Source organism: Seriola aureovittata, chromosome 4 (genome assembly GCF_021018895.1).
Source record: "Seriola aureovittata isolate HTS-2021-v1 ecotype China chromosome 4, ASM2101889v1, whole genome shotgun sequence".
Classification (NCBI taxonomy): Eukaryota; Metazoa; Chordata; class Actinopteri; order Carangiformes; family Carangidae; genus Seriola; species Seriola aureovittata.
The window spans coordinates 30,533,701-30,556,722 of NC_079367.1; the positions used below are offsets into that span (position 1 = coordinate 30,533,701).

Consider the following 23,022-nt stretch of genomic DNA (forward strand, 5'->3'; position numbering starts at 1 on the left):
CTGTGTTTAAATGTTTCCTGATGACACAATTTCTCTGAAAGACACTCTATTTCAGGTCTGTTGGGACCCCAAGGCACGTATGGAGTGCAAGGGGCTTCAGGACAGACTGGGGCCACTGGAGCGCCAGGATGGACAGGAGAGAGAGGGTTCAATGGACGAGATGGAGCTCAAGGATGTGATGGGCCAAAAGGAGAGAAGGGTAAATGCTAAGTGATACTACTACAGATACTATTACTGTACTGCAATCCCTGCTGCAGCACTGCAATCCCTGCTACAGTACTATAATCCCTGCTACAGTACTATAATCCCTGCTGCAGTACTATAATCCCTGCTACAGTACTATAATCCCTGCTGCAGTACTATAATCCCTGCTGCAGTACTATAATCCCTGCTGCAGTACTATAATCCCTGCTGCAGCACTGCAATCCCTGCTACAGTACTATAATCCCTGCTACAGTACTATAATCCCTGCTGCAGTACTATAATCCCTGCTGCAGTACTATAATCCCTGCTACAGTACTATAATCCCTGCTGCAGTACTATAATCCCTGCTGCAGTACTATAATCCTGCTACAGTACTATAATCCTGCTACAGTACTATAATCCCTGCTGCAGTACTATAATCCCTGCTACAGTACTATAATCCCTGCAGTACTATAATCCCTGCCGCAGTACTATAATCCCTGCTACAGTACTATAATCCCTGCTGCAGTACTATAATCCCTGCTGCAGTACTATAATCCCTGCTGCAGTACTATAATCCCTGCTACAGTACTATAATCCCTGCAGTACTATAATCCCTGCCGCAGTACTGTACTCCTTGTATTAACTGCATGAATTCAGTACAGTAGTGTTAATAAACAATGAAACATGTTGCTGACACAGATCTCACCTCAGCTGTGTTGAAAACCCTCCTGTGTGTCCCCTCAGGATGTAAAGGGCCCCCAGGGCCTCCAGGAGATACCATGTGTGTCCCAATCAAAGGAGAGACAGGAAAACCAGGACCCGCCGGAATCAAGGGTTTCCCTGGACCCCGAGGTCAGAGCCAAATAATTATCATTGACTGTTACCGTAGAGACCAGTGTTGCAGGGTTTAATGTCATACACAATTCCCATCCCGCACCAACACCCTCCCCCAACCTACTCTTACTCTGTTATGTGTCTGTGTGAAGGCTCTGCCTCATTCCCCCCTGAATTGGGAGTTGGTTATTGAGTCTTCAACAGAGGCTGCAGTAGTGTAGGTTTACAGACCAGAGTCCCAGAGGGCGGTCCCACTTTGAGTCCATGATGGATAAAAGGCCACAAACCAACAAATGAGAGCTCTGTGCAGTTATTTCCAAAGGATGAGTCATAAATTGTTACTGGAATGTTAGATTTCTCTTCATTATTAATTAATTAATCAATTACTTTTTGACAGAAAATGTCAGTACAATGTCTCTGTCTCCACATGCAGCTGCTAAAATGTTAAAAAAAAAAAAAGTGTCATATTCAGATCCAGACTAGACATAGAAAAGAACAGGTCTTTTATCTGTCTGTGTTTGTTGAGAGATGTGCACAGAATACGTGAAAAATGGACGAGAGGCTGAATCTGTAGATCACGCCACCGAACTGCGTCGTAAGAGATGCAATGTACACTTCATGTAGAATATTTTCAGCGCTTCATTTTCTCATGAAAGCAACACTTTCCTTTGGCACTAGTGTATTGTGAATACCACAATTTAGAGTTTGCTGTCATTGAAAGGGGCACCAGTCCTTAGGGAGGACAACAATGAATTACTTAATTGATTAATGTGATTACTCTCATATCAGAAGCCATGACTTCTCGATTCAATGGATCTCCAGTCTCTACGTCAAAAGAACACAACAGTACAACAACTGGGAATAAATGCAAGGTGCAATAATCATAAAGATGAAAATAATAATGAAATGAGCAGTGTGAAGAGTTGGCAATGGTGGGAGAGAATATGTTATGGCTATACACTATGGCTATACAGCTAATGATGCTACATCTACAAATTAGGTTTGATGATTAAATATTGCTATATTTCGACATCAACCCAGTCATGAGCAGAGTGTTAAGACCGGCCTACTGTGAGTTGCGCTGTAGCTGAAGACCCTTGGATGGAACCCAGGTGGCTGTGGTTGCCGTGGTAACCCTGGAGACGTGGGATCTAGGTGGGTTCTCCTGGAGGCCGTGTCCCGTTATCAGGATGACGGATTCTGCCGGTGTCTCAGCGGTTCAGCTCTGGTGGAGTTTGCCAGGAGACTTTCTGTCTCAGGAACTCTTGATTTCTGCTCGGCTTCTCTGCAGGAGGTCGTGCAGATGTTATCAGCTGGCGTCGCTTGTGGGTTGATATGAATTAAACTCTAATGCTCTTCACTTTGGCTGGATAACTTTAGAGGAGACTGTCAAAAATCTTCAAAAAGGAAAACTTGATAATAATTAAAAGTTACAAAATTACTCTGAGCTACTTCTGTTGTTTTGGTTCAGATGGTCTTGAATTGGCTTATAAAAATAAAACATTGCCTGTGTTACTTGGAGCATGTGGCAAAAAAAGAATAAAGGATGCGGACAAATCGTTTAAGTGCAAAAATGGCTAAGAGCCATGAGTTTGTGGCTAGCGGCTTAGAGCTCAGAGTTTACATAGCTACAGAACCGGGCTGTTGGTAAGAGCCTGGACCACAGAGCTATTGAGCTATGTGTGAACTGATCACGACTGTTTTATCCACTGGGGGCTGGCACACCCTTCTTCTCCTGTGTTTCAACTTGGAGAAGTGAGTAATTTTCCACAGAACTTTTGAATAGTTTAATTCTAGAGTTTACCTATAAACTTGCACATCAGTCTTCCACCATGACCACAAAACATTAAATGAAATAACATATAAACTACTTGCACTAATAACGGCAGAGAGGAGTAATAGGAGTGTTGATTTCATATTACATCCTTCAAACCTGGAATTAATCATGATACAAGTGGTTAACTGATCAATCAACAATATAAACATTTCCTAAAGCGAATAGTCTATAAATGTGGATTACACATTAGTTCTTTTACCGTAATAATAATAATATGGACATTCTGGATGTTTAGAGAGGGACAGAGGAAGGGAGGTTGGTGTGTGTGTTTGTGTGTGTGTATGTGTATGTGTGTGTGTGTATGTGTGTGTGTGTGTGTGTGTGTGTGTGTGTGTGTGTATTCATGCATGGCACAGAGAGGCCAGGATTCACACCTTAGTGTTAATCAGTCCTTTTGGACTTGTCCTATATAAGAAACGATCAAATATCATTAGACAGAGTCTTATTGTTACAAACTGGAGATTTTGCCTATATTCTCCAGTTTGCCTGGTTTGCATTCGTGGATCCTCTGGAGCTGACCCTTTGACCCATGACCTGATTGTGCATCCTTCTGACATGAGAACAGCATGGTCTGTTTGTGAGAGAAGGGTCCTTTGTCTCTGTTTCCTATCAATGTGATAGTTTGATGGTGGGAAGAGTCACAAAGTGTCAATTGTGGGTCTATAACGCTGCATGTCCTTACAGTGAACTTTTTTAATGGCTTGTGACTAATGCCAGGCCAGGTATGTACGCTACACTACATTCCTACGCACAAGCGCTGCTGTGGAGCGCACTGTATTACGCTGTACTACACAGTTTACTGCTGCCTCTCCTAATTGGCAGCGTGCTGATCTATATCTACTGCAGGTAACACACTGACTATGCATGATGCACTATGCTCACACAACCCCACGTCAAACCTAAGCTATCTCTTTAACGAAGAGACCCTCCACAGCCACGAGTGTGACTCCACACAGAGTTAGGGTGTAGGAGCCTGATTGGAATTGAGTCATTGAGTGGCAGAGTCAGGTTCAGTGCTGCATTCAGGTACTCTGGTAAAATAGAAAATACACTGAAAACCTTACCACTCATCTCACAGTTTAAGACTAATTATAACAGACGACTTTGAAATGTAATTTTCATTATTGTAAACCATGAGCTGGTAACAATTTAACAACCACAACAAGTCTGAAAACACATTGCTAGCTATCCAGTATGAGTTCACGTCTCTACAGTTAATCAACAGAGATCTGCCATGTTTGTTCATATGTTTCATGGCAGCAGCAGAAATAAGAAATGGCCTGAACACATTAAAACTAATTAAATCAAAATGTAAAATAACACAGGCACTAAACGTATAAATATCAGATCAAGGTGTGTTGAGTCAAGTCATGTAATGTGTCAAGTCATGTTGTGTTGAGTCAGGTCAAGTCCAGTCCAGTCAGATTGTATTGAGTTGAGGGAGGATGGTTTGAGTGCATGGGTTTGTCATACATAGCTACTGTAAACCCAGAGGGACAAACATCTCAGTCAGTCACCACTTCTGCTTAAACTTAAGCTCAGTAGTGTTCTGGGTTTTATTCCTTTCATTTTTATTTCTGGCAGTTTGTTCAGTTACTTCCACATGAGTCAGTTAGACCTAAAGAAACATTTTCAAGAACGTCAAGCAAGTCCAATTCCCTTTGGGGAGTGAAAAGATGATTTCTTGTGACCGAGAGATGGAAAAGTGTACAAATCAGACCAACAAGTTAATGCTTCAGTTTGGCTGGTTTATTTGTGCACAAAGGACAGATCTGGTGCTGGGTAAACCAAGTCTCTCACTGAATGACAGAACTTGAGCTGCTTATATCCTAACTTGATCAGGGCCTGATAATTATCATCTGTTTAACCTCAAAACCTTTCTCTTAGTGTTTCACTTTTATTGCTTACATCCTCGTGGAAGTACCTGCATCACTAAATCTCTGCCAGGATGTAGATAATCTTCTAAACACCAATATAACCATAAAACCCTTGACGTGTAACAGACTCCGTGATCTCCTGCTCCCCCAAAGGTCAGCAGCCTACCTAAAGTTCACATTCAGGACATCCTTAAACCAAAGTTACCAACATGCAACACAAATATAACCTTACAGAGAGCAAGTAGACAAAGCATGATCTGGATGACTGAGAATCTCCTGAGACATGTAAAAGTTGAGTTGGCAAGAGAAGGTGTGAGCTTTTGTGACTGATGGACTCAGGATTAAAGGCTGTGGCTATTTCCTGGAGAGGGTATGCACCAGTGGTACAACAGATGTTGTTGGTGAAGTTTTTGCAAACCCTACAACTGGTCCACAGGAACAAGAGATAAGAGCAGAAATGAGGGTCTGTGACACAGCAACATCAGACTGATCCTTTATTATCAAACACATCTCTACAGGAAGTAAAGGTGTGCAAGGCGCTACTGGTAAGCCAGGGTGTCCAGGCAGCAATGGCCCCCCAGGTATTGTTGGACGCCCAGGACTGCCAGGTTCCTGCGGTATGTCAGGATCCCCTGGACCACCTGGACGTCAAGGACCTCCAGGACTCATTGGCTTCCCTGGACCAACTGGAGATCAGGTAAGAAAAAGAGGTTCAAAAAAAGAGTTCATTGGTCAGATATAATGATGTCGAGATATCTGAGAGTGTGACTACAGAAACCTAACCTGAGAGTGAAACAGGAAGTACAGCTGCTCGTCACACCTGTACAGGCTGGACTGTCTCAGGTCTTTGTGACTGCACATGGTAACTTTAAGATTTCAACTTGAAGATTCAAAGGTGGGACTAACAAAAGACCTGTTCAGAAATATTGATTGTGGTTATCGTTATCATTTGTGGTTTCAGGGTGACCCAGGATGTCCAGGGAAATCTGGAGAGCCTGGTCACCAAGGATGTACGGGACAGAAAGGTACAAAGTCAACCGACCACCATGACTCAGCAGATGGATTTGATGCTTTTCATGCATGAAATAAAAGAGACAGAAGATTTGACTCCTGCAGCTTGTTGTATAAAGTTTGTGTTTGTGTTTCAGGTGATAAAGGAGATTCTGTTGGTTCTCCTGGCCTACCTGGAAACAGGGGGCCTCCTGGAGACTTTGGCCCCACAGGTGAGGCTTGCTCAGAGCAACGTGTTTTGTAATGAAAACGATTATAAAACACGTCATCATTGTTTAAACCATCAGGTGAGTTTCTGTATGAATGTTTCTCTAACTCAGGACCTCCTGGACCTCGAGGAGATCCCGGAAGACCTGGTTTCCTCGGGCCTCCGGGACAGAAAGGATGCAAAGGAGATCCAGGCCACCATGGAGACCCAGGTTCACCAGGTAAACAGGTTCTCCTGGACCTCATCATTATTTTACCTTTACTCTGTAACATGAGCTGAGTTGTGTGACCTGATACCAACCAAAACCAGTAAAAACCAGCATCAGATCAATCTGTCTGGGAGCAGAATGGGAGGAAGACCGGATTTACATCCGGAGTTATAGCCATACAAGCTACTGACCCTAAACCTGTCTGTCTGTCTGTCTGGTTTATTTCAGGTGTGACCGGTCCTTCAGGTCCCGGAGGTCGTCCAGGTTGTCCAGGTCTTCCTGGCAAAGCGGGTGCTGATGGTCCTCCAGGAGCGCAGGGCTGCTCGGGACTCCAAGGTCAGAACTCAAACCCAGACCTGCTGTCATGTGTCCATGTTAGATTTTTTAAAAAGGTTTTTAGAGAAGCTTTCCTTCAGTGGAAGAGGGTGGAGGTGACCTTCTGTCTCCAGGTGGATATTTGATCTGGATCAAGAAAAAATTCAAAAGGATTCGGATTCATTAAGCGGATTTGGAACTGTATTCAGATTCAATAAAATACTAGCGCAGTTAGCAGTTTTAGTCTAATTACAGCCGTATCTTTCTGTCACATGACCCCACACCTGCACGTCATAGTGGTCCCTCAAGAGTATCCCACATCACGTCCCTTCGCTTAAAATTATCTTGTTGATACCAGGTGTAAATGTAAAGGTGATCAGATGTCATTGTCTAGACTCACCTGACAGGTAGATACCAGGTGGAGATGATGCCACAATGTAAATAACCAACATTAGTGTAGCTGCTAACCAAACCTTTATGGACCTGACAGATTACAGTGTACATGTTTGTTTAAATTTTTCTTCTGGATGGTTTTTTTGCATCAGGTCCTCCTGGACCACTGGGACTTCATGGACTGGATGGACTGAAAGGAGTGAAAGGGGACATGGGGACCAGAGGTAAAACCCATTGTCATCTTTTTTATCTCCACACATACACAACCACCTGATATCATGCAACCAAAGTAGAGTTCAGCAACCTGACCGTAACCTGATTGGTTCCAGCAACAGACTCTGTGTCGGGTCAAGCTCAGGTTTAGGTTCAGGTTCAGATTTAGGTCATTGTTATTTATTTGTCTCCAAAACAAACATATACCTTTGTCTTTGAAGAAAGTGCGTTGGGTCTGATAGGGACTCTACACCAGAACTCTTCGACCAAAGCTCCATACTTGATGTGATGACAGCTGTGCTAGGCATGAACCTGACCTGTTGGTGATTTTGTGGTTGGACAAGTTTCTACATGTGAGAAATGAGGATATGATGAAAACCTGGATGAAGGGGCAATAAGTGGTGACTGCAAACTGTGTTCAACATGTGGTCCAGAGTCACACAAATCTGGTTTTACAGCAGATCTTCAAGAGAATAATGGTGGAAGGATCTTGTTGAACCTCTTCTTGTCAGAGTTCAGTTAGAGACATATTTAGTTTTAAAATAATGTTAAAAAAAACTGATTCCTCTAAATGTCCATCGTCTTTTTAGGTCTGGGTGTGCAGGGTCCTCCGGGTCTCCAGGGTCTTCCAGGGGATAAGGGTCCTCCAGGTCCTTCAGGTCCCTCTGGTCCATCCCAGCCTGGACAACCAGGACCCAACGGCCCCCCAGGACCCAAAGGTCTGTAACAGTGTGATACATTGAGTCAGTGCAGCAGGGATGTTAACGTCACTGATCCATCTGAAGACCAGACCTTCACTCTGACTCTCTGTCCATAATGTGTCTTCATGTGTTGTTGCAGGACCTCCAGGTAGTTTTGGACCTCCAGGTAAACGTGGACCCAACTGTCAAAATCCAGTCTCAGGCCCATGTGGAGATCCTGGTTGTTCTGGACCAGATGGAGAGCCAGGTCAGACTTTAACATTCAGGTTTAATAAATTTCAGCAGATCACACTGGATGACCTCTGACCTGGGTTGGTGTTTCAGGTTGTGCTGGGGACATGGGGGATCCAGGTCCTAACCCTCCAGTACTTGGGGATGAAGGGGACAATGGGGACTCAGGATGCCGGGGTCAAATTGGCTCAAAGGGATCTCTGGGACCCAAAGGACTGCCAGGCAACCCTGGAGACTGTGGAGTGAAAGGTCAGACTCTCTCCATGTATCAGAGGCAGACCCTCACTTAGAGCAGGTTATACCTCAACAACACTGGAATGGTGAGTGTTTGAGTGACTCCACTGACTGCTTCCACATCTAATTTTGTGTGTGTGTGTGTGTGTGTGTGTGTGTGTGTGTGTGTGTGTGTGTGTGTGTGTGTGTGTGTGTGTGTGTGTGTGTGTGTGAGATCAGGTATGAAGGGGTCACAAGGTCTGATGGGACTACCTGGTAATCAGGGCCCTAAAGGTTGTACTGGTCAGAGAGGGCCTCCAGGACCAAAAGGACTTGATGGACCAGTTGGTCCAAAGGGAGAAAGAGGCGGAGTCTCCCCGTGTCCCACTTACCCTCCCCCACAGCCTGGCCCCCCGGGCCCCCCTGGCCCCCCTGGTAGACTTGGAGAGGCTGGCCTCCAGGGAGAAAATGGCCTGAAGGGATTCAAAGGTGAGCAACAGGAAGTGGACCAGGTCACATTCAGACTGTTTTCTGTTGGAACAAATGTGATTCTAGGAAAATCAAATCCAGAACCAGCTCAGCTGATTCACAGCAGATGGAAAATAAAGCCTTCCCAAGTTAAACTCCTAGCATCAGCTGATTATTGAAATGGATGGTGTGTTTCAGGTATGAGGGGGAATCCTGGATCTTTGGGACCAATAGGCTTTGTGGGGCCCCCAGGTCGAGACGGAAACCAAGGAGAGCCAGGCCTGCAGGGGGAGCAAGGAGTAGATGGAGCCAAAGGTGACACCCCCACCTGTCTATGTTAATCTGATTGTCTAACGCTTATTATTAGTTTTATGTTGTTTTACGTAGTTGGTTCACTTAAGGTCAGATTTTCATAATTGCACTTATTTTTTATAATTACTTATTATTTTTTACTAGGTAAGTGGTAAATTACTAAAGGCCTCGTCAAGGTAAGACTGTTCTCCCTGAGACCACGGTAGTCACCTTGGGACCCGGGCTGTGAGCTCCCGAGGGGACGCCAGTCTCATGTCTCTGTGATATTGATATTTTTTGTGAACCCTGAACTGAATGAATCAGTTTACAAATAATGAACATGAATGTGCTGCTCACGTTTTATGACAGTTTTACAGCACGCCGCATGAAGCATGACGTCTCCATAGACACAGCCCGGCTTGGCTGGTGCTAGCGGTACAGACGGTGCAGACGCATCTACCACTGCTGAAGCCAGTTTGTTTGGGCATTTGAAGCAGATTTATGAACAAACAAGTGAAGAACCAGACAGATTATCTCACTCATGTCTGTGATTCTTCAGTAATGAACAATAATTCATTTAGTTTGGGAGTGGCAATGATTAGAGGCTGGTGAAAAAAATAAATAAACGGAACAAATGAACATGAACTAATTCATTTTTTGGAACTGTGAACTGTCAAAATTTTAATAAATGAACTATTAATGTGAAGTAGTTCATTTTCATCTGTATGAACTGAACTTTGAACTAGTTCTTTTAAAGTGTGAACTGGCACAACACTGGATACTTGGCAACCCCAAGTCCACACAGTCAGCTCCCAAAGTGTCCCTGATAAAATGTGAAAAACCCTTGTCGTTATTTGACTTGGACGTGGTTCAGTGTGGACTTTGAATGTGAACAGGACTTGATCTGTGACTGATGATGCATCACAAGAACACAAGTACAGACCAGAATCTGAGTCGACTCGTCCTCTGTAGAATCACTTTTTTTTTGCTGTCATTGACACAGAGCAGAAACAACAACATGGCAGGTCGTCAGCTTTACAAACTGACAAACTTGTGTCATAATAAAAAAACAGCTCTGATGAAAGTTCAAACTGGTGGTAGACTCAGGGATCAGCAACACAGAGACTCTCAGCTCTGGTCGCGACTGTCAGTGAAGTTGGCTCAGCTCCTTTTGAACCAGATGCTGATACATCCCTGGTGATGTCAGCAGCCAATCAGGTTTTATAACTGAACTATGAACAAGCCTTGATTTACCAACCTGGCAAAGCAAGAAACTGTCCAGGGCCCCCCCAGGATTTAGGTCAGGGGAAGGTAAGGGCCAGTCAATGGCATCAATGCCTTTGTCATCGAGGAACTGCCTACACACTCTGGCCTCATGAGGCCGGGCGTTGTCCTGCACCAGGAGGAACAGCTCTGTGTGTCCTTAGGGGCAAAGAAGTAATGACACAAACCACAACCTATTTTATGTTACATTATGAGAAGTGTGAATAAACTTTGCTTTTGTGTTGATTGTCAAAGCACTTTGTAAACTCTGTAGGGTAAGGTGCTATATAAATAAAGTTATTATTATTATCATCATTATTTTTATTGTTATGAAGGTGATTAATGTGAAATACTGTGGCTCACTCGCTTGTGCATAAGCTCATTGTGTGCCTGCCTGTGTAGGCTTATATCATTCTCTTGATAATGCACCCTTCAGACCAGGTTTCTGTTGGTCAATCACTTTCAGGAGCCTCAAGATAAGAATGCACCAACAATGCTCCTGACTACACCTCAGTTTAACACCAACATGCCCATGGGCGCTCAGATGGGAGCAAGTGTATTTGCTATTTCAACGTTGGAGCCGGAAGGGAAAAAGTGTGTGTCTGAAACTAGCAAAGCCAGTTCATTTTGGTGTAAGAGAGGGCTCTTTATGTTAAAATATCAGAAAATAGTTAGTAGTTAACACATTCTAATGGCTTCATTTTATCAGGCCAACAGTCAAAAACAAAAAAATTTTAAGTTTGCAAATATTCATATATGTGAATAATGAGTAACAGAGTAACTCAGTGACTCAATCAATGAGCAAACTTATTAGTGTTTTAACTTATTAGTGTTTTAACTTTCTATCAGTGGACTAATGGATTAATTGCTTCAGTTCTAGAGCTCTGTTTGATTTCTTGTTGTCCAGGAAAATTTTTAAACTACCATTTATACTGGGAGTTAGCAGGGATCCAACAATACCCAGGACCCCTCAGGAGATGAATCCAGTCATGACTGAGTTTTACTTTTTCTGTTAGTGGATCTCATGTTTTCACTTCATGATGAATAAAAAGCCTGACAGTGAACTGAGCATCAGCTATCTGAAGGTAACATACATCCAGGTCGAGAAACAAATGAGCCTCTGAGACCACATTATAAAAAGGCCTCAGCCTGCAGGCCAGCGAGCACAGTGCAGTATTTACTCAACAGTTTGTGTTAGACTTGTTTGTACGGTGGTTGTGTGTCATCTGTGTGGATTTGTGTTGTTGATTTAACTTCCTGTCGTGGTCTTTGTCTCAGGTGATGCTGGTCCAGTCGGTGACCGCGGTTCTCCTGGAATATCCAGAAACTTGAACTCGGGCTTCCTGTTGGTTAGGCACAGCCAATCAAAGAACATTCCCACCTGTCCATTAAACATGAGGCCCCTGTGGAACGGATACAGTCTGCTCTACTTGGAGGGCCAGGAGAAGGCTCACACTCAGGACCTGGGTATCTATTACACACATAAACTTATAAAGACACATACTAAGGTTCTCATGCTGTTGAACTAAAAATTATCATATAGTCTCACAGATAATTCAATGCCAACATTCTCAACACCTTAGTCTTACTCCAGACGTACCCCATCCCAGGACTTGTGCCCAGATGTTGATGATTTGTTAATTCTTGTTCCTGAAAACAAGGGCCCTTGGGCTTAATATATGATGTAAAACATCCATCCATCCATCCATCCATCCATCCATCCATCCAGGCTAAGAAGGATAGCCCAACATCCCCCAGCCACATCCTCCAGCTTCTCCTGGAAGAGCTTGAGGTGTTCCCAGGTCTTAAGGGATGTAAAATCAACCAGTCTGTTCTGGGTCTGCTCTGGGATCTCTTGGCCAAAAAACCTCCACAGGGAGGAACCCAGGTGTTGAACCACAACAACTGACTTCTTTCAATATACAGGAGGAGTGGTTCTCCTCTGAGCTCCTTACCCTGTCTCTGAGGCTGACTCCAGACACCCTGCCAAGGACCACAGCTGAGTACTGGAACAGGGGACTGAAACAGAGCCTCTGAAGCACCATAGTCTGAGACAGAGTCCAGGTGACTTCTGACTCTGCTGATAATACTTGAACTCCTTCAATTGGGGCAGTAACTCCCTCTCAGCCTAAAGGGAACAATCAACTGGTTTCCACCAGACCACAACCTCAGACTGGTAGGTACTGGCTGTCATCCAGGTGAAGCCGACAGAACCAGATCATCAACTGCACCTTCAGGTTCTGTTAATGACAAACAGAATCTGCAACAGGTTAGGGACAATTCCTGTGGTCTGGTAGACCACAGGAATTGTCCCTAAACCTCCACAAGATGCTTAAGAATCAACCAACACAGCACCACAGTGTCCAGGGCTGAGGATGAATCTAATCCACAAATGGTGACACTGCAGAGCTTTGTGACCTCTTCTAAAGAGGATGTGTCAGTCGAGTTCAGGAGTTCCTCAAGGTGTTCCTGCAGTTCTTCTTGGAGAACCACTGACATACCTCCATAAACAATAACATGTTCCTTCATTAGAACTGATTCAAAGATCGTTGTTATTGTAAATTGAGCTGTTGAAAATATTTGATAACTTAGATTAGATTTATATTTGATTAATATTTGTACTGATGATATCTCTAGGTCAAGCGGGGTCGTGTATGCAAGTCTTTTCCACCATGCCGTTCTCCTCCTGTAACATGGGAGCCTGCTCTTACGCCAGTCGTAATGATAAATCCTATTGGTTGTCGACAACGGCAGCGGTACCCAGCATACCTGTGGGCGGACCCTCCATTGAAGATCACATCAGCCGCTGTGTAGTGTGTGAAGCCCCCTCCGCACCTGTCGCACTGCACAGCCAGACCGCCGACCAGCCAGACTGCCCCCCCAAGTGGACGAGCTTGTGGACCGGATACTCCTTCCTCATGGTGGGTACTGCAGTAGTGAGAGTACAGCTAATTGCAGTACTACTACTGCTGCTAATAATACTAATAACTCTCCTGCTAATGCGGCTACTGCAGAACTAAAAGTACTGCTACTACTGGAATACAACTACATTTACATTTACATTTACCTTTAATCATTTATCACAAGCTTTTCTCCAAGGAGACTTACAGTGAGGGACACCACTAAAGCTTCAGAGCAGTAGAGACCTTGGTGTAAGGACTAAGTACTACATGTATTTAATATAGATAGATAATATATATAAAAGTGCCGGTAAAGTTCACAGTAAGAGCTAGTTAGACATGTTATGGTGTTAGAGGTGTTAGGAGAGGAGACCAGTCTTCAACAGAGTCTTCAAGATAGAGAGGGACGCTCCTGCTCTAATAGACTTTGGTAGCTTGTTCCACCATCAGGGATCCATAGACCAGAACAGTCTGTACTGAGACTTTCTTGTGTGCAGGATGGTGATGACAGACCACATTCAGTTGGTGGAGGTCAATGAGTAGCAAAGTGACATGTGACCTTTTAGGCTGATCAAAGACCAGACAGGCTGCTGCATTCTGGATCATCTGTAAGGGTTTCACAGTGTGAGGGGAGGTCCACTAGAAGAGCATGCAGCAGTCCAGGTGAGAGATGACCATGGTCTGGACTAAGAGCTCGGTGGAGTACTGGTAAGACCAGATTTTTCTGATGTTGTATAGAGCAAAGAGACATGACCAGGAGATGATGCAACATGGTCAGAAAAGGAGAGCTGGTCATCAAACATGACACCAGGTTTCTCTAGACCTTGGTTGGGGTGAGAGGTGAAGAGGTGACTGGGCAGGATGACTGAGTTCAGTCTTAGAAAGGGTTTAGTTGAAGGTGACATTCCTTCATCCATGCAGATATGTTAGAGAGAAAGGCTGGGATCTGCTCAGAGACAGTGTGGTCATCTGGTTGGAACAACAAGTATAGTTGTGTGTCGTTTGCATAACAGTGACATGAGAAGGAGGAGGTGGTGTATATTACCACTGCTAATACTGTCATCGCAATACTAATACTGCTGTTAATACTACTAATAACACAGCTGCTGATACTACAGCTAATATTGTTACTGCACTCTTTAAAGTGCTTCTACTACTACTACTAGTACTACTACTACTACTACTACTACCACTACCACTACAGTATTACTGCTAATATTGCTGCTGCTAATGCTACTGCTAATACTGTGATTGCAGTACCACTGAAATTACTACAACCTATCGTACCACTTAATACCTGCTACTGCTAACACTTACAAGACTATGGTACTACTACTACTAATACTGCATATACAAATATTATATATGCAAATGTCACTACTACTGCTACTCCAACAATACCAACAATAATTATTAAAATAATGTTACTGTCATTAGTACTCTTAAAACTAAACTTAAACTTAACTAAAGTTAAACTATACTGAAAAATACTGTTACTGGTGCTGTAACTAATACTGTTGTCTGTTGTGAGGAAGTCTGCCTCTCACCTGATAATGATGTAATTTCCTGTGTGTGTTGCAGCATACAGGTGCCGGTGATGAGGGCGGCGGCCAGTCTCTGACATCATCAGGTAGCTGTCTGACAGACTTCAGGGCCCAGCCCTTCGTGGAGTGTCAGGGGCCTCGAGGAACCTGCCACTACTTTGCCAACATCTACAGCTTCTGGTTAACCAGAGTGGACACGAGCACCTCCACTTCCAACAAGCCCTCCACCACGCTGACCGAGGCCTGGCAGCAGAGGGGGAACATCGGGAGGTGCAACGTCTGCATGAGGAAGTGAGTAGGGGGAACATCACCTCCTCCCGCAGGAGGGAGTGAGGAGATGCTTCACCACCTCCTCCTGCAGGAGGGAGGAGCTCCTCTTCCACCGAGGGGACACACAAGACGAGACTCGTTTATTTGTCTCTGTGAGGAGAGACTGTCATGTTAAAGATAACGCTGCCAATCAATCAATCAGTCGATTAATCAGTCAATCAATCAATCCTGTTCAGATCAACAGGAGTGAGTCAGAGCAGTACAAATGATCAAACTGATTAACATCTTGTTACCAAACGTCATGGATGTTTGAACTGAGGTTGTGTGATGTCACTGTTTCATTTTAGGTTGCATGATGTTTGATCTCAAAGACTCATCAATAAATAGGTCATCTGATCAAAACCAGGACTTTGATCTTAACAGTTTTTCCAGGTTTCCTCTAGACAAAACCATTTTCTTAGAATAAACAGAGGTCCTAATCCATTTCAACACATAGAACCAGGTCCTGCGAGATCTTCAGTATAACATACCTGTATTTCCCACAAGCAGGTTGAAAATCCAGCAGTAGGACAACTGACCTGACAACATGATCAGACAGTTTATTTTACCTGCTTGTGTCCAGCTAAGAATGAACTTGTTAATATTTTTGTCTGGTGAAGTCTATGTGCTGGTTTCCTCAGTGTTGTCTTTTACCACTAGGAGGCGCTAAAGTCAGAAATATTTCAATCTTACACAAGTAAAAACAGTGAGTTGTTTGTCAGTATTTGTGGTTGAACCAGTCAAAGGAAACCTTATGATGGATAATCAATAATTATAAATAACCTTTGTGCCAACCTGTTGAATGCACACATGCTGTTCTCTGCATAAAATGTTATTATTTATTTATAATTTTGTCCAAACGTAAAAGTTGAAAAGTTCTTTTGGCCCCGTCCTGTTTATAACTTCAGCTACATGTAAGGTCAGAGAGAGTTTGAGACCTTCAGCCAACAGCAGCACAGAACCAGCACTCACATAATAAACTTATAACAATAATAAACTTTATTTATACGACACTTTTCTCGACAATGTACTTTACAAAGTGAAATCTCTCATCTCAGTAGTAACTCATTAATAACTTTGACTCGTATCGTTCAACCCCAGTTTGAACCCTGACGTGATGTTGTGATGAATTTAACAGAATAACTTTTCATTTGTTCCAAGTCATATTTATTACTGTCACTGTTGTCAGGTGAAAACTTCGTATCACAAAAATGTCGTTGCTCTGGAAACCAGACTGGTTTTACATACTTAAGTGGATTTTAAAACCTGGTAGATCATGTCGTCATTGGCTTATTGACAAGTTACAAGGTTTTGACATTGCAAAGTCACATCCTGTGATGTCACATCCAGTGACAGCTGATTGGTTGTTGCGTTGGAGTGACGCTCTCTCGTTATCAGAGGAACACCTGAGTGAAATTTATCCCCGCCTCCAGACCCGCCCACAGCCCAACCAGAAGTGCAGTGAAAATGCATTCTGATTGGCCAGCTGAGAGGCAGCGACTTTGTGTGATTGGTCAGTCAGTATTTTGTGAATAAGTAGGGACAGACTCGTGTGAGAAGCTGTGAATATATTTGACCTTAAACCTTGAAATGTGTTTTTGTTCCAGTTTTCTTCAGATCAGACGTTCGAGCTCCTCCCTCAGCTTCTTTTACATGTTTCAGTTTCAGTGTAAAAACCAAGAAATGTCTGCAGTTTAACACAGAAATGATTGGACTCAAGGCTCATTTAACTCTAAACAAACGAGTAGTGACAATCTGAACAACATGAGCTGCAGCACTGAACCAGAACCAGAACCAGGACAGGTTCAGAACCAGAAGCGGATGAGAGCTGAGTTTTTATCTTCCACATTCATCCTGTAAAGTCTTTTTCGTTCTTTACTTTGTTGATTTGAATATTTCTTTGTGTTATAAAGTTCACTTGAATATTTGTCTGATAGTTTCATATAAAAACATGACATAACAATAAAAAAATGAACTTATGAAAACATATTTAAAAACTTCACTTTAAGTGACTTCCTGCTTTCAGTTCAGCTTCTATATATGATCCTGTTTCAGTTTCTGGTCCTAGTCCTGGTCTGGTCCTAGTCCTGGTTCTGTTACTGTATTATCTCTCTGTGATTTGTAAATATGTTTGAACTCAACCGTTTTATATTTTTACTGTAAATGTCATCAGAGTATTTATTTAGCCTGAAATTAATGTTGGTGCTATTTGATGTTTCATTTGTTCGTTTTTATTTTATTTTGGAAAATGAAGACGCAGTGAAGCCCCGCCCCTCTCCATCCTCCGCCAAAATAAAATGACAAACATGAACATGTGTTAACAATGGCAGACTGATTTATCAGGATGAAAATTTAATGAAAAAAACTATCAGAAAAAAAAGTATTGTGTCATTAACAGTGACATCATAGACAATTTCTTTCATCAAACTTTATTAAAAGACAATGCTTGTTTCGGTGATAAAGATAAAGATAGGAGAGGTCTGTTTTTATATTAAAGACCAAACACTGGTTTTGGTTTGTTAAAGTGTAGAAATCCTTGTCAATCTGAGACTCTAACAGAGAATACCAGGTACAGAAAATCAAGTGGGTGGGACTTCTATATTACCTGAGGAGGGGGAGGTATCACTGTGTCTTCATTCTGTTTTTATTGTATTTAAATCTGTCGGTGATATTTTAATCTCTGTAGGAGGAAACTTCCCACTAACACTTGTGAAACATTTTACTCTGTGGATGGACGACTTCAATAAATTGCATCAAACTTTCGCTTCGAGTCGTTTTGCTGCAAATCTGATGATTCAGGAGCAAGAATCCACATTCTTCAGCAGCAGAGAAAACTTACAAAAAGCCCCTTTAATTGATTATATTTTATATTCTATTAAAACTTGATTGTGTTGCTTTCATCAGACAGCAGATGGTGTTTGACCTGCAACTAATGTCTCAGGCTGGAATCAAACCAGGGACATTGAGATTACATCAAATACATCTTAACCACCAAATCAGATGTTTTCAAACTGTGATGCTCCTCCTGAAATATCAGAGAAAGATCATTACAATATCCAATTATTAGTAAATATCAACAAAAAAAAGAAAATAAAAAACTAAAATAAAAAATGCCACTAACTATGCATTTTCACTGCACTTCTTTACATGATCTCCTTCACTTGGTGTCGAGTGGCGCAGTGGGTTGAGCAGGCGCCCCATATGTAGAAGCTACAGTCCTCGCTGCAGTCGGCCCCGGTTTGAATCCTGCATCGGACGACCCATTTCCTGTCTCTCTCTACTGTGCTATCATAAAGGCATAAAAAGCCCAAAAAATATACTTAAAAAAAAAAGATGTAGTACTTATTACTTACAAGGTCTCTTACTGCTCTTAAGCTTTAGTGATGTCACTTACTGTCAGTCACTTTGGATTAAAACATCTAACAAATGAGTAAATGTAAATGTAGTAAAATAGAAAATTATTTGTAAAATATAAAAAAATACATCTGTAAAACATCCCAAAAAATGAAATGAGTGAAACATCTGAAAATAACAGTAATATATAGGAAATATATTAGTAAAATTATATTGAAATATAAAAAAATAAACATTGATAGAACATCTGAAAACGCATATGCAAAATGTTAGAAAATTATTATTACAACACTGGGAAAATAGTAAAATATCAGATAATTATTAGTAATATATCCAGTAAAATAAAAATGAAGAAATTAATAAATCATATACTGGTTTATAATCATGTGCACATACTGCTCTCCTGTGGTCACAGTGTGTAATTACATCTAGTTAAAGTTTAGTTGGACACTATGACCACTCATGATTATACATTCATTAATGTATATATTATTATTTTCAATAATAAATAAAAACTAATGAAAATAATAGATAAATCAAAATAAATGAATAAAATCCAACGTGAAGACAAGTGTGTGGTGCCCTCCAGTGGTCCAGCGTGAACCTACATGTAAGTTACACACTGACTACTGGAAGGCAGCCTGCACACACGATCATAACACTAATGCTGCTTTCAGACTGCGCCGTGCCACAGCGGTTTGTCGTGGCACCAAGCTAAGCGTAGGTGCAGTGCGCCCTCCGGCAAGCTAGCGCAAGCAACACAGTGCACTGTGACGACCATCCGCATATCCTCTCTATCACCAAGAGAGGGCTTATATTCTGGGGTATTCAGACACACAAAGGATCAGTTTCTCCTCCATTTTTGTTGTGTGCCATATTTCAATTACTGTGTTTCAATTGGCTGCCTGGATGCAGCGCTCGCGAATGTTGCCATGTTCCGTCTGAAAGCAGCATAAAATAGATAGTTGTAGTTACACAGACTGGCCACAGTAGGGGGATGAACGCATATGAATACAAACTCGATTTAAATTATAGCCAACAGTTAAGTAACAACGACTGTTGATTATTTTGACAGTGATCTTCTCATTCGTAAAGATATGATTAATTTTATTATGATAACAATTCTACAATCATAAGGTTTCTTCTAATTATTTCTCGAAGCCTCAAACTCACATGTAACTAGGGTTGTCACCATACTAGAATTTCAAACTCGATACTGATACCCAGGAAAATACTCAATACTCGATACCATATTTGATACGACAGGGAGAAAAAATGACATAAAATTAGGATGCATAAAAATGTTTTAAATAAAGATTCGAACAATACAAACAATAACATCAATGACAACACTACTTTTACGTTGTCTGAGGTAGTGCAAAAAAAAAAACAGTAACCTTTCTGTAAGGTGTGTATATACATATATGACATGCAAATATATTCAGCTACAGCCCTCTTTAGTTCCTGTGCTTCTGGTCACTTGGCACCATATTTTCGTTGCTCAAATCAAATAGAGTTGTCGGGTAGGCTGCCGCTGTTTCTGTCTAGTTGCTGGTCGACTTTTCTCAGCTTCAATCTGGGACTTTAAGAGAAATACAACACTTTTCAGACACAAGTCATTGTGTTATCCTGTTAAATTAACACCGCTTAGCTCCCACATTAACGTTGGTCGTTTTATTATCAGCCATAGCCACTAGCTTAATGAAAACTTAACAGACGTTTAATGTGGCTATTGGCTAACTGTTAATAGTTAAATGGCTCATGTTAACGTTCGCTGCCAGCCAGGTAAAATAATAATCCAAAATAATTCCAAACGCCACTTTTGCTTTATTCATTTTCAATTAAAACAGGTTGCGATGGTCCTTCAGCAGCAGCACCTTCCATGTTAATGTAGTTTTATGCTGGCGATGCCAGCACAGCGTTGTGAACATCAACTAGCGTTCATGTGCTCAGCTGCTAGTGAGGGGAGGGGCTGTGTGCATGGCTGTCTGCAGTGCTGCTGTATGAAGTTGTGTCAAATGGAGGAGGCGAAGACGGCACTGTTGGTATTGATACTGTTGCAAATGAGTATCTAATCCGATACTAATTTTTAGTATCGATTACTATCTGTGTATCGATTTTTTTGACAACCCTACATGTAACATCACTACATATGATCCTACTCTCATTTATCAAACCATTACATCAACCAGTGTCAAGGCAGAAATAATAACTCTACCAGTGAAGACTTTTAAAATAAAACTTTGAGGAGAAGACAAAATAATAGAGAATAGTGATGTGTTCAAACCAGTTGACTAGAAACAGCATCATGAAGCTTGTACCAAGACGTTACAATGTCTCACATGCAAAAACATCATCTGATCACCACAAACGACCCCTCAGTTTCCCCATGAGATCTTGAATGTAACAGTCTGTAGTGGTCCAGTGGAGGTCACTGTTTTACTGTTTAACAACACAATGGATCATTGAATGCTCCAGTAATGTTGAGTGTATTTTCATTCTGCTGAGACTTTAACAGTTGCGTTGCCTTCAGAATAAGAGCTGACTGGGGTTAATGCAGAGAGATGTAGTCGAGGCTGGATTAACCTCCCGAGGGGCCCCAGAGGAAAAATTGTGTTATTGGGGCCCTACCGACCACCATTATACATGGGACTTTCATTATTTCCCCTTGCACCCAGAAACCAACCACCACTCTGACACCAGCTTCAATGATTAGTTGATTGATTAATTAGTTGCATGAGCCAAAACTGATTGGCAACAATATTGATATTTGATCATTAATTTTCTGTGACAGTTAACCCAACATCTTTTGGTTTTGGACCAGCGGCAGATCTAGAAAATTCTACATGGGGTGGCAAAGGGGTGGCAAGAGGTCTTGGCAACGTGGCATGGGAGGATGGTGTGTGGGAAACCCCATATATATGTAAATGGATCAACAAAAGAGCCACAAAAATACTTTCCAATTATTTATCGTTATATCATGCCCTGTATCAACACACTACACAAGGGATTTTAGTTTCTACATCGAAATTCAGTTTGGCATTCTCTTAAAAGCAGCAGGCACAAGATTAAAAATACAGACTGACACAAGACAAAAACTAGATAAAACAACATGTGGTCCAGCTGGAACTGCAGCAGGAGGACCCTCTGTCTCCCTGTCATCATCATCATCTGCCTCCTCATCACTCCATGCCTCTGTCCCTCTCTCTGAATCTGAACCCTCATCTTCAGCCCTCACATTCTTTTCTTCTTTTTCCTCTTCTCCTTCACTTATTTCTTCATCTCTTCCTTCTGTAGCCTCCTCCTCTTCCTGCTCACTCCAGCATACTGTCTTCTCCTCCTTTTTCATTTCTCTCCTTCTCTTCGTCCTGTTCAGTCCTCAGCATTTTCATTTTTTACATTTCCTTTTCATTTTTAATCACTCCAGCTACTCTGGCCTGCAAGAGTCAAGATGTGAAAAGGTCTGGTTAAAATCCTTGTATGACATTACACTGTAGGGCCATGTAGCAAATAAGTATAAGAAATATAAATCACAGGCACACAAGCAGTTATGTTTAGATTACTTATTCCCATTGTATTTGCTATTTTCCCAGTTTGACAGTGAAGGATGTAGCCTGGTTTAATTTGTGCAGCCTCATTGCTGTGATATGTGAGAGTAAGTGGATTCTATAGTTCTGCTTAGCTAATCAAAATAAAAATGATCAATCTCCTAGCACTGACCCTGTCAGTTGTAACTTAACGCCCAAAATCACGATCGAGCGATTTCACTTTTAGCTAATGATTAATGGACATGCTCTTATTGTTGAATTGCCTTTAGCATATATTACATTCATTACAAATTTAACTTTAAGTTAAACTGGTGTGTTTAAACTTCACCTGGGGAAACCCACCTTCAGAAGCTCGGAGCAGCTCAGTTGCTCTCTTTGCCGGGCTGCAGGCAGACTCGCTGTGTGTCAACGCCGCTCTGCGCATTTAATGCTGGGCCATGGCTAAATATTTGAGCCTAAGATTACATTTACAATTATTCACTCTTGGTCAATTTATTGTTTGATTCAATGCTTTGGGAAGCTTGTGGACATAGTGGCGATTTCTTTTTACAAAATCAATTTTAAAAACACAAAAGTTAGGGGGGCTCTACAAGGCTCCTTGCCCCCCTGTAGATCCAGCCCTGTTTTGGACCATTAGTCATAGAATAAAGGCAATCTAAATATGAATTGTGATCTATGATACAATCAATGGATCATTGAAGACAACAGGAGACCACAGTGGGCCCTTTGCTGCATGTCATCCCCTCAAAATCAGGATGGAGGATCCATTGTAGATGTTGTACTTCAGTGGTGTGAATTTATGACGTATTAGTGATTAATAAAATTAATAAATTAATATATAAATTATACTGTGTAAATCTGAGGCCTTTGCCTGGTTGGTAATCCAGCTTGCTGTAATGTTATTTAATGACACCTCAAGAAAATCAAGCGTTTAACGTCCATATGATGTTTTTATATAATACAATCAAAATAATAAACACCAGTGTTTAAAACAAAAACAAAAAACTACAACTAAAGTTAAACTGAAATTATGTTAGAAAATAAAACTACCTAAAATTAAAAACGACAGCAGTAAATTCAATTCTACATGAGATATGTGGGAAAAGTCAAAGCACAGC

At 41.8% G+C, this 23,022-nt stretch overlaps 1 protein-coding gene across 1 annotated transcript in view; it reads left to right on the forward strand.

The window, feature by feature from the left end:
* The window catches only part of col4a4 (collagen, type IV, alpha 4), a 51,789-nt gene extending 34,024 nt beyond the window's left edge, over positions 1-17,765 (forward strand). Inside the window, exons 32-47 of the mRNA XM_056375013.1 lie at positions 56-199; positions 931-1,038; positions 5,253-5,431; positions 5,696-5,759; positions 5,883-5,957; positions 6,066-6,173; positions 6,390-6,497; positions 7,022-7,093; positions 7,673-7,801; positions 7,923-8,030; positions 8,108-8,263; positions 8,468-8,716; positions 8,894-9,010; positions 11,528-11,716; positions 12,887-13,170; positions 14,731-17,765. Coding sequence (XP_056230988.1) covers positions 56-199; positions 931-1,038; positions 5,253-5,431; positions 5,696-5,759; positions 5,883-5,957; positions 6,066-6,173; positions 6,390-6,497; positions 7,022-7,093; positions 7,673-7,801; positions 7,923-8,030; positions 8,108-8,263; positions 8,468-8,716; positions 8,894-9,010; positions 11,528-11,716; positions 12,887-13,170; positions 14,731-14,988 — 2,348 coding nt within the window. The 3' untranslated portion in view covers positions 14,989-17,765. The remainder of the gene's footprint in view (positions 1-55; positions 200-930; positions 1,039-5,252; positions 5,432-5,695; positions 5,760-5,882; positions 5,958-6,065; positions 6,174-6,389; positions 6,498-7,021; positions 7,094-7,672; positions 7,802-7,922; positions 8,031-8,107; positions 8,264-8,467; positions 8,717-8,893; positions 9,011-11,527; positions 11,717-12,886; positions 13,171-14,730) is intronic.
* The last annotated feature ends 5,257 nt before the right edge of the window (positions 17,766-23,022 follow it).